At 37.5% G+C, this 18,402-nt stretch overlaps 1 protein-coding gene across 1 annotated transcript in view; it reads right to left on the bottom strand.

Annotated features, from left to right (window-relative positions):
* Positions 1-18,402, bottom strand: part of LOC308224578 (connector enhancer of kinase suppressor of ras 2-like) — a gene marked incomplete at both ends in the record, with an annotated part of 189,371 nt that overhangs the window by 64,689 nt on the left and 106,280 nt on the right. The window contains 2 exons of the mRNA XM_080624676.1: positions 9,592-9,660; positions 14,285-14,344. Of these exons, the coding sequence (XP_080480802.1) occupies positions 9,592-9,660; positions 14,285-14,344 (129 nt within the window). The remainder of the gene's footprint in view (positions 1-9,591; positions 9,661-14,284; positions 14,345-18,402) is intronic.

The raw sequence follows: 18,402 nt of genomic DNA, 5'->3' as shown, positions 1-18,402 counted from the left end.
TCAGTGTGGAAAGAAGGACTCCAGGGAAAAAAATATGTACTACTCTCTGAGTTAAAGGATTTGTTAGTTTTCTCACTGATGGCACAAGCTAGAGAATTAGTGGAAACTGTAAAATATAGTAACTTAAAAAAATAATAGTTCCAAAAATATTATTCCCTACAGTGCTAAATTTCTTCACCATAAAATTGTAATGATTTAAATGTCCACAATGCTGTAGTAATTTTGCATACCTAAACCTGATAATTTTGTAGCTGGGACTGCATAATTAATATGCTTAGAAAAATATAACTAACTTTCATTAACTGACAATTAACTAGTTTTTTTCCTAGTTCTCCAGAGTCTCCATATAGTGACTTTGTTCCTTCTCATGTAGATACGGATGGATTGGATTTGGAATGCATGCTACCAGCACTAGGGATTTAGGCATTTTTATAAACCCAAACCCTGTTCATGCTAGGCAAGCATCTTTCCTCCTCTTTTAAGATAAATGCTACCTGGCCAGTGATGACTCAATGAGGATGGGTATAAAAACCAAAGTAATACAAAAAAATCCTTAATGCTACAGACACACACAAAAGACCGAAGAAAACACAAACTGGTGAGTTTGTGGCTGACTTCACAGGCTTTAAGCGAGTGATATCTTTGTCTATTAGAAGGAACTGAAAAACAAGCTGGACTCTTGAACATGTTGGTGCTTATCAAAGGACTCCAGTAGTCAAAACCACCACAATCACCTCCACACCAATTTCTTCCATACACATTATATACTTCTTATGGTACAAATGTAGAAAACACAGCTCAAATAATGGAACTAGGAGTGCATAGTGGATAAAATACCTATATTCCTTTCTCTGAAAATTTTGGGAATAAAGCAGAAGCGCTGTTCCACAGTTCCTTCACTGCCTTATCAAACCACAAGCATCTATCAGGGCTGTCGAGAATGAAAAAGTCATAAGAAATACAAAAATACAGACTGCACCTCACAGAAGCAAGGTGTGTTACACCTTGCTTGTGAAACTTGTGCATATTCTACTCACTGTATCATATACCAGCTTTAATGTTACCTAGGATCCAGAGCTATAACTAAACAGGAATTTAAGACCTCCACAGTATCACAGTATCACAGTATGTTAGAGATTGGAAGGGACCTCAAAAGATCATCTAATCCAATCCCCCTGCCAGAGCAGGAACACCTAGATAAGATTACACAGGAATGTGTCCAGGCGGGTTTTGAATGTCTCCAGAGAAGGAGACTCCACAACCTTCCTGGGCAGCCTGTTCCAGTATTCTGTCACCCTCACTGAGAAGAAGTTTCTTCTCAAGTTTAAGTGGAACCTCTTGTGTTCCAGTTTATACCCATTACCCCTTGTCCTATCATTGTTTGCCATTGAGAAGAGCCTGGCTCCATCCTCATGACACTCCCCCTTTATATATTTATATACACTAATAAGGTCCCCCCGCAGTCTCCTCTTCTCCAAACTATAGAGACCCAGCTCCCTCAGCCTTTCCTCATAAGGGAGATGCTCCACTCCCTTAATCATCTTTGTCGTCCTGCGCTGGACTCTCTCCAGCAGGTCCCTGTCCTTCTTGAGCTGAGGGGCCCAGAACTGGACACAATATTCCAGATGCGGTCTCACCAGGGCCGAGTAGAGGGGAAGGAGGACCTCTCTTGACCTACTGACCACCCCCCTTCTAATACACCCCAGGATGCCATTGGCCTTCTTGGCCACAAGGGCACAGTGTTGGCTCATGGTCATCCTGCTGTCCACTAGGACCCCCAGGTCCCTCTCCCCTACACTGCTCTCTAACAGGTCGTTCCCCAACCTATACTGGAACCTGGGGTTGTTCCTGCCCAGATGCAGGACTCTACACTTTCCCTTGTTATATTTCATCAAGTTTCTCCCTGCCCAACTCTCCAGCCTGTCCAGGTCTCGCTGGATGGCAGCACAGCCTTCTGGCGTGTCAGCCACTCCTCCCAGCTTAGTGTCATCAGCAAACTTGCTGACAGTACACTCAATTCCCTCATCTAAATCATTGATGAATATATTAAATAATACTGGTCCCAATACTGACCCTTGAGGCACTCCACTAGATACAGGCCTCCAACTGGACTCCGCCCCATAAACTACAACTCTCTGGCTTCTCTCCTTCAGCCAGTTCGCAGTCCACCTCACTACCTGATCATCCAGGCCACACTTCCTCAATTTAGCTATGAGGATGCTGTGGGAGACTGTGTCAAATGCTTTGCTGAAGTCAAGGTAGACCACATCCACCGCTCTGCCATCATCCATCCACAATGTTATTTCCTCATAAAAGGCTAGGAGGTTGGTCAAGCATGACTTCCCCTTGGTAAAGCCATGTTGACTGCCCCTCATAACCCTCTTATCCTTGACATGCCTTAAGATCCCTTGTTAAGCATTTAATCTGGAAATCAATTGTACAGAATTATTTCTAAAAATTTACAACATACTATATTGCACACCACCTGAAAACAAGTAATTCTGCTTTGAGTGCAGTAACCCTTACACGAACCAGCACAGATGTTTCCCCTCAAGGCTCTTCAAATACATAACCAAAGCCATCTGGATACTTACTTGAACCCCAAGAGTACGACCTCTCTTCATATTTACATTAAAAAAAAAGAAAGAAAAGGCTTGTGTAAACTCAACTTTTTGTTAAGGAAATAGACTATCCTTTCTGATTTTAAGTTTACAGTTCACTTTTGCCTCATTAGGGAATTGGCTTGATTAACATGGAAATCAGAAATTATTATTAGACAAAAATGCGCAAGAAGATCAGAAGACTACTTTCTGTCACTGAATGGGAAGCTCATTATTAACACCTGTACTTGATTCACTCCTTAATATCCTCGCTGTTGCAAACAATATCTGATGATGGAAACCCAAATGTCCTTCAATTGTTTTGCATAGTAGTTTTCATTAACTAATGGAGAAATACTGCAAGATTACAAGAAGATGCAGTATCTGCTACTGGAAGTCATGCATTACTAAGCCTTTTTAAAAGGCAGAAACCTGAGAATAAGTAACAGGTGACAATCCGTTTGGAAACAGAACAACATCTTTTGGGGGAAGAAGTTGGAATTCTTATGACATATTTTGTCATTCCTTTTCCTACTTGTATTTCACAACACACAGCATGCTGAAAGACATATGGTGTGACCTGCACTACATTTAGAGGTTTACTTCCATCTAAAATGAGCTCTCAGTAAGACTCAAATTTACAATTCAGCAAACATATACCGAGGCTATTAATTCAATAGATACCTTAATGCAAATAAATTAGTACTGAAATTATTTCACTGTGCCAGGGCTCCTGACACACTTAAAGTATGTAATTTGACAGTGAGCAATATGAAAGGGTATTAGTCTACTGATCATGTATTTAGAATCATGGAACAGTTTGGGTTGGAGGGGACCTTTAAAGGTCATGTGGTCCAACTCCCCTCCAATATGCAGAGACATCTTCAACTGGATCAGGTTGCTCAGAGCCCCATCCAGCCTGGCATTGAATGTTTCCATAGATGGACATCCACCACCTCTCTGTGCCAGTGCCTCAACACCCTCATCATAAAAAATTTTTCCTTATATCCAGTATGAATCTCCCATCTTCTAATTAAAAACCATTGCTCCTTGTCCTATCAAAATGGGCACTGCTATGTAGTTTGTCTCCATCTTTCTTATAAGCTCCCCTTAAGTACTGAAACCATAGCATGCGTAATTCCAAAGAGTAACCTTATCAAGTATGAAATTGCAAGTCCATTAGTTAAAAAATAAACGCAGCTATTTTAAGATAACATAAGAAACATGTTACACAGCGAAGCAAAGGTGTTAGAACCAGAAAAGCCCTTCTAGGCTACTACATCCATTTGTTTATGCTTCTGCATAGCTGCAGGCAACTATAACAGAAGAACTGATGGAAATGATTACATCACAATCCTTGGCAGCCCTCTTTGAATTTACAGATTTACAGGTATTTGTATGACCACTTGTTGTGGCACAAGATTGGTTTATACCTGAAAGAGCGAGTTCTCTTTCTGGTCTTTATAGCCTCTGTCTGCAGAGAAAGAGGAATTCTGTCTCAGACTTTGCTGCTGGGTTAACTGAACTGAAATCCTTAAAAAAATTATTTTCATATGAGACAGAGGGTACATTTTCCTTTTTACCCATTAATTTTTTTAATGTTCATATTTAACTTCACACTTTTAATGACTATAAATGACCTGAACATCACACAGTATTTCAGACAAGATATTACCATTGTCAAGACAATGGCATTAAAACTGTTTCTCCTGGAAACCTCTTCCTGATTAATTTCAAGTTCATCTTACCATTTTCAGTCACATCACCTCTATGGCGCTCAGCTGATTTGGGATTAATTACTACATTCTGACTTCTGGAGTCTTGCCAGTTGCTCCTGAGTAACATCGAGCTTTCAACAGGCATTACTAAAACCATTATTATTGCTCCCTGTCCTATTAAATGACCTTCAAATTATAATCTTTAAAAAAAAAAAAAAAAAGAAAAAAGAAAAATTCAAGTCACTTTTGCCCAGGTTATCAAACACCTTTCTACACAGAAGTAGACCAGAGTTTTTACAGATGGTCAGACAGTTAAGATCAATACTTATTTGGATCTGCAATATTTCTTATGTCTGAAAAACTGTCAAAGGTGGAACATTAGCACTATTTAATTTTCATATACTGATGCTGCATTTCACTTCACATGCATTTTCCTTCATGTCTTTAGTTATCCTTTCCTCTCCAAGCTACCTAAAAATCTTGTGAAGTATTGACTAGCTAGTTTTGCCTTATTAAATTTCCCCCGCATACAATATTATCCTAAAGCAGACTATTCATTAAAAAATCTGTGCTTAGGGACTTGCAATAGGAAGTTTCAGTATCTTCAATAAACTGAGATATAGATGATTTTGCATTAAATTATCCAACTTTGCTTCCATCATGAGTATGCATACGCCTATATATTTGTTATGACTGGTTTTCTTCTCTTTGTTCTATGTTCAACACTATCCATGTTATGGAAAATTGAAACAAGTGTTTCTTGGCTAGTGACTATTTTAGCTTTAACTTTAACCTATTTTAACTGCATTACAGTCCCAGTTCTCTGAATAAAGAGTTATGTCCCGTGTATGAATTTATCTTAAAAAAACCCATGAAATTCAGTATTTCAGCTTAGCAGCAGAAAACACAGCATCCACAGAACCTAAAGTGTCATTATTTATTTTGCAAACAAAGAAATGTACAGTGGCATCTTCAGCACTTCTGTGTAATTTTATAAGAGAGAAAGTAAAAATCTACCAAAGGCAGAACTACTGCCTGTTGTTACTGTAGGGAGAAAATAAAGAGTTAGTATGGCAGTAATTTGGAATGTATAACTTATTTTTAAAGTTTCTTATGCTGTTTTATTAAAATCTAATAAGCAAGAGCAAGAAGCAGAAAAGCAAATAAGGAAATTGGATCATGATTAAACGATCTTAACAGCCAGTGGTGAATCGAGCAATTTAATTAATTTCTTGCTTAAAGTACTATTATTTTTTTCTTTGATCTTTTTAATTGTAATACAGAGTGTTCCTTGGTCAGACCAGATTCCACATTTTAAGTCTTTTATTTCTAACTCTTGCAATTGTTGCATTGTATAATTCATAAGCTGCTTTCCTTTGTTACATTCTGAACTCTTTCCCTTATTTTTTTCTAACTCTCAACTACATTGAAAAGTTATTTGAAAAGTAAAACAAATGTTCTTAGTTTGTTAATATTTTTAATATATTTGTTAATATACATGGTTTCAGAAAAAAAAAAAAGTATGAATATAGCTACCTCCTGGCTATCTGATATTTCTTACTCAATACAGATAATGCTTTATATAAAGTGGAAGTTGTGACTGCTCCATCCCTGGCAGTGTTCAAGGCCAGGTTGGACAGAGCCTTGAGTAACATGGTTTAGTGTGAGGTGTCCCTGCCCATGGCAGGGGAGTTGGAACTAAATGATCTTAAGGTCCTTTCCAACCCTAACTATTCTATGGTTCTATGATTCCATGATTATATTAATTGGAGGTAATAATTTGGAAAACATACAGCTAAATTGTTCTTGTCACATAAATCCCAAAATGCTTAACTCCACACATCCAGCAATTCAATGGGACTGACACTGTCAGCACACTTAATCCTCTGCTATAGCCATGCAGCCCCAGAGAAGCGCTTCCAGGATTAGAAATGCTGTTACCTGTGTTGACTCCACTCGAATGCAGGAATAGTACAGCTATTTCCAAGTCTACATCTTCTCAAACCTGTTCAAAAGCTTCAACCTCTCACAGATTCTTTTGTTAAAATGGGTTTCCTGATGGAAAGACTCAAACTGAAATTACAAGTTTTGGTTTTAAAGGAAAAAAAACCAAGTAAAAGTGGTCTCAGTTTCATTTTTGCCCATGTATAAATAAAAAATGAACACAAACCTTTAAGAAAGAATAAACAGCTAGTTTGTAATGGCTATATTAATGTACTCACTGGTACTATTAGCACAGGAGTACCACCCTAACCATGAATGAATGCTTTCATTGGAGAGCTCTGTAACTCTGTGCTAAATATGCAAAGTTGGGAATTTAAAGAGGTTGTTGAGGAAGATCATGCATTAGGATGACAAACTAGAAGTGCTCAAATTATCTAGCTTACCAAAAAAGTGTGAAGAGGTAACTTGATTGCATCCTGAAAATACCTAAATGAGAAACCCACTCTCCAATCTAATGGATAAAAATGCACACTAGAAGCTTGTGCCAGACAAATGTAGACTACAATTAAAATGACTTTTTTTTTTTTTTCCCCAGCAATGAGAATAATTAACTATGGTGACAATTTATTACAGGTTGTAAGAACATCAATTGAAGTTTTAAAGTTCAAATGATATCATTAAATGAGCAAATATGAATTAATCTAGAAAATACTTTGGGCTAGTTCAGTAAAATCAGATTAAATAATGCCAGTATTAAGTTATAGGACTGGAATCTATTAAAGAAATGCATACTTTCTCTTATCAGTAAAGTATTTTCACCAGTGGCAATACTAAATGACTATGTCTAATCACCTTCAGAACATATTCTTTCAAAACACATTGTGTTGAATGGGATTTGTATTTGATGAACTACCAAAGAGCTACAGAAACTTCAATCTTAAGAAAATGCCTCTGATAGAACAACAAAGACAAAATCTGTTGGATGCAGTCTCTGAAGCATACAGGTATCTGCAGAAAGTGTATTTCTGCATCTTTACATTGTATAGTTTAACCTGTGTATAAATTTTATGAAAGCATGGATTCTCCCTTACCAATAAACAGGTAAAAGTAGGAATAAGAAACAACATTAAGACCTATATTTTTGTCACCTAGGTTTTTAATGCTTCAAGTAGAGTCTCTGTGGAATACTAAGAGACTGGAGACCATGGATTTCATCAGATATATATATTGTAAATCATACTTTAACTATCTTGAAAATTTTTGTTACAACCCAAGAAGTATTTGGGATACTAAATGTAAAAAATTGTCCCTTCACAGGGCAATGCTAAAAGCTTCATATGAAATTAATTCAACAGGATTATACAGCAGAGAAATAAACACTCCACTTCTTTCAGCTTCAGAACAAGTTGAAGGGAAAATGAAAGCAGTGGGTTACACCTCATGATATGGTCTTGCTAGTATTAAAATATTAAGTACATGGAAACTTAATGAGCTGTTGCCTTTGAACTATTCTAGTGCACTAATGGAAATAATGGTAATTATAAGCATGATATTGATCATCACAACATGCAAACGCTATTACTGTCTGACTTTCCAAAGTCACAGTGAAGACAAGAGTGAGATTTTCCCAGCCATTTCAAACAAGAATAAATTTCTGAAAGAAAGAGCTTGCTGTTTATCCCTTTGCTTGTTACAAACTTCAGGATGAATAACTAATAGTAGGGTTTTTTTTTTCAGAAAGAGGTATTTTATGCCACTTGGCTCAGCTGTTGACACCATGCCCTCCGTTGGAAAAGGATTACAAGTATCATGCACCTTGGGCCTGTTGTAACAACACACGTGGAAAGAGTTCATATCCAGAAAGCCAATTCTTGAGTAGTTGAATAAGGGGATCTCACTTCTGGGAGTAAAGATTAAATCAGGCCTGTTACTTGAAGAGTATGTTTGATGGAGAAAGCCAGTCTAACGCATATTTCAACTTGTAACTATGACAACTCGTAGAACATCTCTAATATAGTTAAGAGCTGCCCATTGCATGAATATTTTAAATGTAAATGAATAAGTTATATTTCTTTTAAAGAGAAAATATTTGCTCTCTAATCATAAGATTTTAATCGTTTAGACTTTCATATTTCCACCTCCCACAAATGACAGACAGAAGGAGATTTCTTAATTTTGCTGCTGCTGCGTTTGGGGATGAGGTTCAGCAAGACAAAGTTAAATGTCCATATTGTAAGCACTTTAGGAAGTTATCATTGTCACAATGCTACTCATGCCTAATAAGTAATAAATACGAGTGTTCCTTTCACCTGTAGTCCCATCAACAATGCTTCCATTCTTCTGCAACATACAATTTTATTTTTTTAAAAAGGACAGTCCTCATGACATAAGATAATACTGGGACAAAATGTGACTGCATTCCCTTCAGTAATGATCAGACTTGTAACTAACATGACTTATAAGGCGCAGTTTATGTCATCACAAAATAGGAAGTAAAAAAATCATGCAACCCTGGATGAGGCTCTGATGGGCTATTAGGGTTCAACTACAAATGATTTAATCTCAAAATGAAATTATTAATTCTTCAGTGAAGTCATGTGTTTTAAGTCAGAATAAAATTCTATGGATGCTGCAGAAACATATTCCTGTATTTCCATATAAAATGAAATATAGTTTTGTGTGCATACAGTACACAATACAGCACACAGCTGTGAAAGAAATGCAATGGTAGGCACATTTAAATATAGGCAAACCATGTACAGCAACCTGAGGCTCAGCATATACTTGTCGTACACATTTGTGTGATTTTAAACAGATTAATAGTTTTGCTAACTGTTCATCTGCCTAAAAATAAATCAGTAAACAAGAATGCACAAAAGCAAAATCTTGAAAAAATTTCTATCAACACTTCCATAGTCTTTATGGTTTTTTCCCCAGCAGATTCGGAATATATGTCTGTTCCAGCAGTTCTGCATTTTTAATCCAAATTCTGTATTTAAGAGAATCTAAAATTCTGTTTAAGAGAAGTTAAAATAGCTGGCACATCTGTAATGAAGTCTAAGAGTTTCAATGAAATATTCTGAGATCTCCTTATATAAATAGTATGATGTTGAACAGCAGCTGTGCAAAATCAAAATTTGGCTTAATCCTGCTGGGCTGGTTATTGACTCAATTTGTGCCTTTTCTTGTTAAGCATAAATATTGGTTATGATATTTTAAGAGACACGAATAATAATATAGTTAGCAAAGTTACCTCCTAAGAAGAATTATGACCTTTTTAGCAGTGGGAATGGGCAAAGGCTGCAGAACAGAATTTCCAAAACACTTACCACAGTTTGATGGTTGACCTGAATCACTTCATCACCAGCATGGATCTTCTTACACTGGTCAGCAGGAGACTAAGGACAAGAGACAACAATTGACTTTACATGGGGAGCATGGAGAGGGAAGGGAAGAGCAGGAATTAAAGAATGTCGATGGAGGCAAAAAAGCTGTGCTATCAAATAGCAATAATTACCCATATTTATAAGTAACTATGTTTTTACTGGTTACAGATGGCAATTTGATGAAGTAATCTAAAATCCCACTTCCATGGGTGATGAACAGCCTTTTTGACTGGTTGAATTATTCTAGCTTCTTTACCTCTCTGTGGGGAGTACAAGTATCTTTCAGACAAATCTGTAAGGCATGCAGGAGATCAGCAGTCATACTCAGGAGGATAGATTTGAGAATTCAAGGCAACTTACTTGCATTGGACACTAGCCTACAAGAGCGTGCTACCGACAGAACTTGAAATTTAAGAGAAAATAACAAGAAATAATCGAAGAAAAATAATTGCCCTTCTACTCTGCTCTCGTGAGACCTCACTTGCAGTATTGTGTGCAGTTCTGGTGTCCTCAACATAAAAAGGACATGGAACTGTTGGAACAAGTCCAGAGGAGGCCACGAGGACGATCAGGGGACTGGAGCACCTCCCGTATGGAGACAGGCTGAGAAAGTTGGGGCTGTTCAGCCTGGAGAAGAGAAACTGCGTGGAGATCTCATAGCAGCCTTCCAGTATCTGAAGGGGGCCTGTAAGGATGCTGGGGAGGGACTTTTCATCAGGGACTGCAGTGACAGGACAAGGGGTAACGGGTTCAAACTTAAACAGGGGAAGTTTAGATTGGATCTAAGGAAGAAATTCTTTACTGAGAGGGTGGTGAGGCACTGGAATGGGTTGCCCAGGGAGGTTGTGAATGCTCCATCCTTGGCGGTGTTCAAGGCCAGGTTGGACAGAGCCTTGGGTGCCATGGTTTAGTGTGAGTTGTCCCTGCCCATGTCAGGAGGGTTGGAACTGGATGATCTCAAGGTCCTTTCCAACCCTAACTATTCTATGATTCTATGAAGAGCTGAGACATCACCTTGAGAAGTAAATCACTGTGGAAGTTAGCTAGTAAGTAGATCAGCTAGGAGACTTAAACAAGCTTGAATATTTACTCTACTTGTTAGATACAGAGTCAGAGAGAGGAGAGGGCAGACTGTCCCATCCCAAACAACGCAGAAACATTGAAAGCAAAATACTCTTGGATTGACAGTTAAAGTTCCCTAAGTAAATGAACTCCTAACAAAGGCAAGAAAAGAGCCACTTGCAGCTACAGAAAGTGGAGTGACTCTAATACTGCTGAAGAATTTCCTCACAGAAAACAAATTACACTACCAAAACTTAGTTCAGTTTCTGGATCTCTTTTAGAGACAGCCTATATATATAAATTGCTAACAGCACAAGAGCCAGGTGTCAAATGCAGAGGAAGAAAAGATTTATCTGAACTCAAAGTGTTTTGTAGAAGCTCATACATGAGCTCACTGTGTACCGATAAAGACTTCCAGGAAACAGGCAAGAGCTCTCCAGCTGGACAGCCTTCATCAACCAAAAATTCCACCCATCATTTCCACCTATCATTTCCATCCCTTTTGTGGATGGAGATTAAAAACATAAGATAAACAAATAAAAGGAACAAGACAAGAGGAAACAATATTAAAAACCCCTAAATCGCCACTGGGAAAAAAATGACTGCAATTACATCTGAATAAAATGCCAAAGAGACTCATCTATGAGGATGTCAAATCTCTCCCATCGTCAGCACCTGCTGACTAATCAATAGATTCTGCAGCCTACACAGCTGCTGGAGAGTGGTAGGAAACATCATTAATTATTCAATCAGTAAGAAAAAACAAGCCAACAGGGCAAATAGCCAATATTTGACATAGTGATTCCAAGCCCAGCTTTCACCTTCAGCATACTGGTTGCTTATCGTTCCTAACCACGCTCTGTCCAGCCTCCCCAACACAAGCCATGTTCCAACCCCTCACCTGCTCGATCTTTACTTGATTTTTCATGAGGGCTTCTTATATCTCCTGCTTTGGGGAGTCCAGCCCTTGAGCTAAACTACATGGTCATGGCACCCACATCTCAATTCCAGCCATCTGAGTCTTTCTGCATTAAATTAAAAGGTATTTTACATATGTATTTTATGGGATGGTGTAAAGAGCTAACTGGCTCCAGTGTCACTTTCTCCTTTCAGTGGAAGCTTGCAGAATTTTGGCAGACTACTGTTTTGCACAGGACTAGACATGTAACAGAAAGATATTTCTGGCATTCAATGTAAAAGCAAACTTGATTGCTTTAAGCAGTGAATGAAATGTAAGCAGGAAACTGAAGTACCACCATTTAGAATATTTAACTTCAGTTGATGTTTGCTGGAAAAGCAGAGGCCTGGTTCTTTCTCTTTTTAGCTGCTTTCCTGACTTTGATGAGGATGAGCTACTTGTTACCTATGAAAATTAAAAGTAAACGCTGGCTCTGAGGTCAATTATCCCTTCAAAAGGAATGAAAAATCAATTTGCTGAAACACCAGAAATTAAATGCCTTTGAAGCTGCTTTACCTCATGTGTGATTATACTTTTAGCAAAAACAAAAAAGCAACTTCTTATGGGGGTGTCTTATCAAAAAGTTTTGACATCTAAAGTTTACTCAAAATAAAAATTATAGTGACTGGCAATGTAGTAATTCCTCCTGTGAATTTCAATTACAAGTATATAAATATTTTCCCTACAACTGCATTATATTTCTCAAATGAATTAGAATTACAGTAAAAAAGCGTATTAATTAGAGCACGAGTAATCCAATCTATGAACATAAGCTGCTTCAACATAATCAAGATGGATCATTCATAAGTTTCAGGACCCAAGGTACACATAGAGTTATTTTAAGAGTTCTAACTGCTGCCAATGACATTAATATAAACAAGCAAACAAATTGGAAGTTTAATTTGCATTAGACCTGTCTTCACAAATTGTGACACACAAATCATCAGCCTTTCCATGGATTCTCACTGTCTGAAAGCCAAGTGACAAAAACTGTGTGCTGCAATACTACCCAATATATATAAATCATGTAGAACGAAATATTGCATTTGAGGCTTACCCATATGTGCCAGTGTACCACAGCAAGTATTTACAGCTTTGGCTAGCTGCATAGTGCTAATTTTATATTCCCTGAGTGTCAGCATTACATAATTTCAATATTCACTTTATAAAATCAAACCTTGTCATTTATCCAGCAATGTGTTGTTTAACAGATCCAAGACTGAATGAAAAGAGTGTGACTAAAGGACTGTATCAAAACCAGAAGGGATCGGTCCTATTATGAAGTCTGTGATAGTAATTAGATTGCAGCACTTGAAGCAGATTTGATTTTTATTTTAATTTCTAATTATGAATTTCAAGTTAAGTAACAAGAAAGATATTTAGAAGCTACTTTGTTATTCTTGTCACACTGTTTAGTTTCCTATGATCAGTCATACTGATTCATGCGCGGCAGCATTTCTGTGTGCTTTGGCTAACACTTCTGGGACTACAATGAAAATGTTAATTATTACATTTTTCTTGGTCTCTTCTGTATTTCTACTACAGATGATGGAAAATATGAAAATACAATAGTGCTTAAGTTATCCTAATACAATTCTTTCTGACACTGAATAATGAATGTTTATTTTCATAAAAGAACTTTTTCATACATGTTCACACAACAGTGTTGTCAACTAATGTTTTTCGCAGCATTGTTTTTCTCATCCATCTCATTCCACTCATGTATCAAAGCCTGTTTGCTTCTTTCCACAATTTCTGCCTTCTTAGAGATAGTTCTGTCAGTAATTACTGCCAGCTTGGAAAACTCGCTGGTTTACCAAAGATTATTCTATAACTTGCCTGATATCAAATACAGTATCTTTCATTATCTTTCTCCATTACCTGTATTTTTCATCCACCCAAGCTGATGATAATGTAACTGTTTTAAAATTTATTATTTTACAATCTATTTTATCGAATCACTTATACATATAGAAGCTACTCATTTTCTATGACTCAGTTCCAGGAAAGGCATCATCTCCAAAAGTCCGATTACTCTAACATTCTTTCTAAATTAATTTGGTAATTAAAAAGAAAAATCACACAATAAAATTACTGTTTATTCTGAGAAAAAAAACCACAAAGAACTCTTAGCAAACATGTATTCATTATTGTATGACAACGTTTACTTGCTGCATAAAGTAAGCTGACTGCACATATTAAAGGCTGCTCAGAGGACAGCTTCACTCATCAGCAACTCTGATATACAAGTATTATTTGAGACTAGTGGTGATGCTCTTCCATTAGAAAAATTTACTTAACATACAGGACAACAGTTTTGTGCCAGAGAGAGCATCACCATGAACACTATTAGAAAGGAGTCTCTGAAAAGCCATTTAAAACAGAAGTTCAAGATTTTCATTTTATATTGTTAGTTATTAGTCACTTCACCACAGATATTTTTCCATGTCTATTTTCAAGGGTCCCAAGTTTTTAAAAAGGCAATATGATGGATGTACAGCAAAGATAAAAAGTATTAATAAAAGTGGCTTAATTTAAAGCAAGATTTCATATTACAAAATTCACTGCATATATACAGAAAATACTTGTATGTATGATAAGAGTCTTTAAGCTTACGTTTTCAGTTGTTCCTGTGATTACATGTAGCCCATCATATGTTGATTTGATATACATTCCCTGGAAAAAAGAGCAAGAGAGGTAATTAATATTTGCAGTAAACAAACAATTGATGTTTGCATTATAATTAAAACAGTATATTTATTCCAGTTTAAGGACCACAACATTTGAACAGACTGGAAGGAACCGTGGTCAATTAACATTTGCGAATTTAAGTTTAACAAATACATATCAAGACCCATTATAAACGGCACAGTTTTCTTACTTAATACTTTTTCAAACTCCAAGCGGGAGTTTTTTTGACAGAACTCAACACTGAGCATCAGTATAAAAGCTTGTGCCTATTCAGCATTTGAAATATTTAACATGACCTCTTTTCATTACAAGAGACATAAAAGTAGTATCAAAACCTGAAAACACAAACAGGAATTGCCTTTAAACTTAAATGCCCCATCTTCAGAGAGTTACTGATTCAATAAAAATGAAACCACAGTCTAACTCAGAAAACGCATGAGCCAGGGTCATATTGCCAATTTATGGAGAAAAATGAACTTGGTGAACTAACAAGAGCTTTGCAATTAGTCCAGCAATAATTCTGCTTGAAGGAGGCAATGAACAAGATAAAGAGAGACAACTGAAGTAGGTATCTATCTGGCTATATAGACCCACACACACACACACAAAGAGAACCTTAAATGTCAGTGAGACTCAATTCCTTGTATGCTTGCCTCTCAAGAATAAGGTCACAGCTTCACATCTCTCCCTAGTATGGTTATCCATCAAATTTTGAAATCTAATTAATCTAATTGGTACACTGTACTGTTGATTTATTATTCTTTCAATAATTCTGCATCACCTTGTGCTGTCAAACTGGAAGTTTAGAGCCCCCAGCAATAAGAAAAAACATTTTGTTCAGGCTAATCGATTTCAAGATTCCTGAACACTAATGAAGATCTTCAGGGTAGCTGTTTACACAAACACCCCCCAACCCCATCAATCTTCCCTCCACCACTGCCCCCACCCCCCACCTCAAAAAAGGTAAAATACTATAACAGTAAGATCATGCTGCTCTCTACAAGTGCCTAAACTGGAAGGGTAAAGAGAAGATACAGCCAAACTCTTCTTCAGAGTGCACAGTGGGAAGATGAGAAGCAAGGGACAAGTTGGAACTCAATTAAAGAAGAAGTTGTTTTAGTTTTGTTTTAATTTTACTGTGAGGATGATAAACCACTGGAACAGATTGGAAGGATGTGGAATCTCCAACTGTGAGATAATAAAAACTTGACTGGATGAGGCCCTGAGTAACCTGCTTTAGCTGGATCTGTTTTGATTTTTTTTTTGTCATGAGAAAATGTGACTTCTACCTTAAGGCAAGCTAGTTCCATTTCAGCAAGTTCTCATGTTATTTAAATCTTAAAAGTTCAAAACTAGAACTGGCTAAAACTCATCAGGTTGCTTAACTCTGCTGCATAGAAAACTCCATTTTAGATTTTACTCACCATGACTACTTGTTCTCATAAATGAGACTGCTTTATGAGCTTTTTGTAAAAAATAAGGGTATCCAAATTAGACCTTGAAAGTCTTGAAATCACATTCATAAAATGTGATTAGTTGGAAAAAAGAAGTTTCTGGGGAGTCTTCCAGTATTTCCTTCTATACAGTTGGATTAAATTTATCAGTTTGCTATTCTGCTGGCTCTGTACTACCTTCAGCTGTTACTGACAAACATCTTATTCTCTTTGCCAACTAAAAGACAAACAGGAGCACTAGATCACAAAAACCCCTGAAGGTTCTCATTGAGAATGGGACACTGAATCTCCATTAAAAAATCTAAACATTTAAATCCATCTAGTATGTGTAACGCTGGATTTCCATAGTGACTTTTTAGCCGGAATGTTACACAACACTGCTGCAGCCATCACAGAAGTCTTATTTTAACACATAGTAAACTTCAGTAACACATTTCCAACCACACTTTTAATATCAAATTTAATATCACAATTTTAACACCCTACTTGTTTTGACAAGATTCGTTCCTCACTTAAACCAACAGACTAAGATTTTTAAGACCAAAACAGAACATAGTGCTAAATTTTTAACTAGAATTCATCACATAATTCTTCATAAAGTTCTGAGCCGCCTGTTAAGCTATGTCTATTTTTGGAAAATCAAATTATAATTTTATCTCTTAACATATGCCATCTGAGAGACATAAATACTGACTAATCACTAAGAATTACCCTACATTTTGCTATTGCTCTTTCATCTTAGCTGTTAAACTTTAAGAACAAACTATATAAAAATAAACAACTTTAGTGAATGACTCATAGCCTTCAAATTATCCTAGGTGGAGCTTTCATCCTTGTTTTCCCAAAAGAAAAATAATGAAAAGAGCTAGATTCTTGTTGACTGTTAAAGTAGAACTGTATCTCCTTGACATATCTGTGTTACCCAAACCCAGGAAAGATTACATTCTATCTAAAAATATTAAAAATGTTATATTTGGGGTTTTTAAATATAGTTCAGAATGCAAGGTATTTTATATTGTATTTTACATATATACATTTTACATACCTATATTATACAAATAATAGCTCAAAACTATTTTTCAAATTGGGAGAAGGTTTTGCATATAATACTCAAGACAAGATTGAAAGTACTCTTAGAAAGAACCCTCTAAAAAACATAGAATCATAGAACGGTTTGGGTTGGAAAGGACCTTAAGATCATCCAGTTCCAACCCTCCTGACATGGGCAGGGACACCTCACACTAAACCAGGTTACCCAAGGCTCTGTCCAACCTGGACTTGAACACTGCCAGGGATGGAGCATTCACAACCTCCCTGGGCAACCCATTCCAGTGCCTCACCACCCTCTCAGTAAAGAATTTCTTCCTTATATCCAGTCTAAACTTCCCCTGTTTAAGTTTGAACCAGTTACCCCTTGTCTTGTCACTACAGTCCCTGATGAAAAGTCCCTCCCCAGCATCCTTACAGGCCCCCTTCAGATACTGGAAGGCTGCTATGAGATCTCCACGCAGTTTCTCTTCTCCAGGCTGAACAGCCCCAACTTTCTCAGCCTGTCTTCATACGGGAGGTGCTCCAGTCCCCTGATCATCCTTGTGGCCTCCTCTGGACTTGTTCCAACAGTTCCATGTCCTTTTTATGTTGAGGACACCAGAACTGCACACAATGCTCCAAGTGAGGTCTCATGAGAGCAGAGGGGCAGGATCACCTCCTTCGACCTGCTGGTCACTCTCCTCTTGATGCAGCTCAGGATACAGTTGGCTTTCTGGGCTGCGAGCGCACACTGAAGCCGGCTCATGTTCATTTTCTCATCGACCAACACTCCCAAGTCCTTCTCTGCAGGGCTGCTCTGAATCTCTTCTCTGCCCAACCTGTAGCTGTGCCTGGGATTGCTCCGACCCAGGTGTACGACCTTGCACTTGGCATGGTTAAACTTCATCAGGTTGGCATCAGCCCACCTCACAAGCGTGTCGAGGTCCCTCTGGATGGCATCCCTTCCCTCCGGCATATCAACCGAACCACACAGCTTGGTGTCATCGGCAAACTTGCTGGGGGCGCACTCAATCCCACTGTCCATGTCACTGACAAAAATGTCGAACAAGACTGATCCCAACACCGATTCCTGAGAAACACCACTCGTTACTGGTCTTCAGCCGGACAATAAGCCAACATACACCAAGTCTGAAAGAGCTTTATTTAGTCTGTCATCTGTTCTAGAAGCCAGATTATGTTCCCTTCTTTAAATCACTCCTTCCAATCCTGTAAACATTTTTCCCTAGTTCCCCCTGTCCTTGATATGCTGGCTGTCAGCACTTGCCTGTCCTTTTACAACAGATAATGTGGTGTGTAACATTGTCCACAGTTTAATCCAGCTTGCAATTGCTTTCTGTTGTAGGATGATTTTTAAAGGACAATTTATCCTTCAACATGAAAAGACTCACACTAAGAAAAATATTATTTCTAAAGGACAATCTGTGTCAACCCTATTTTAGTGATTCATGTGTTTCATCCGCAACCCCATCCTCATTTTTCTTCTCAAAACCAGCATTTGTAAAGAGAAAGACTCGAATCTCCAGGTGTATTTCAAGCAAT

Source organism: Psittacula echo (assembly GCF_963264785.1).
Source record: "Psittacula echo genome assembly, chromosome: 8".
Classification (NCBI taxonomy): domain Eukaryota; kingdom Metazoa; phylum Chordata; class Aves; order Psittaciformes; family Psittacidae; genus Psittacula; species Psittacula echo.
This window is presented reverse-complemented; position numbering and strand designations above follow the sequence as displayed.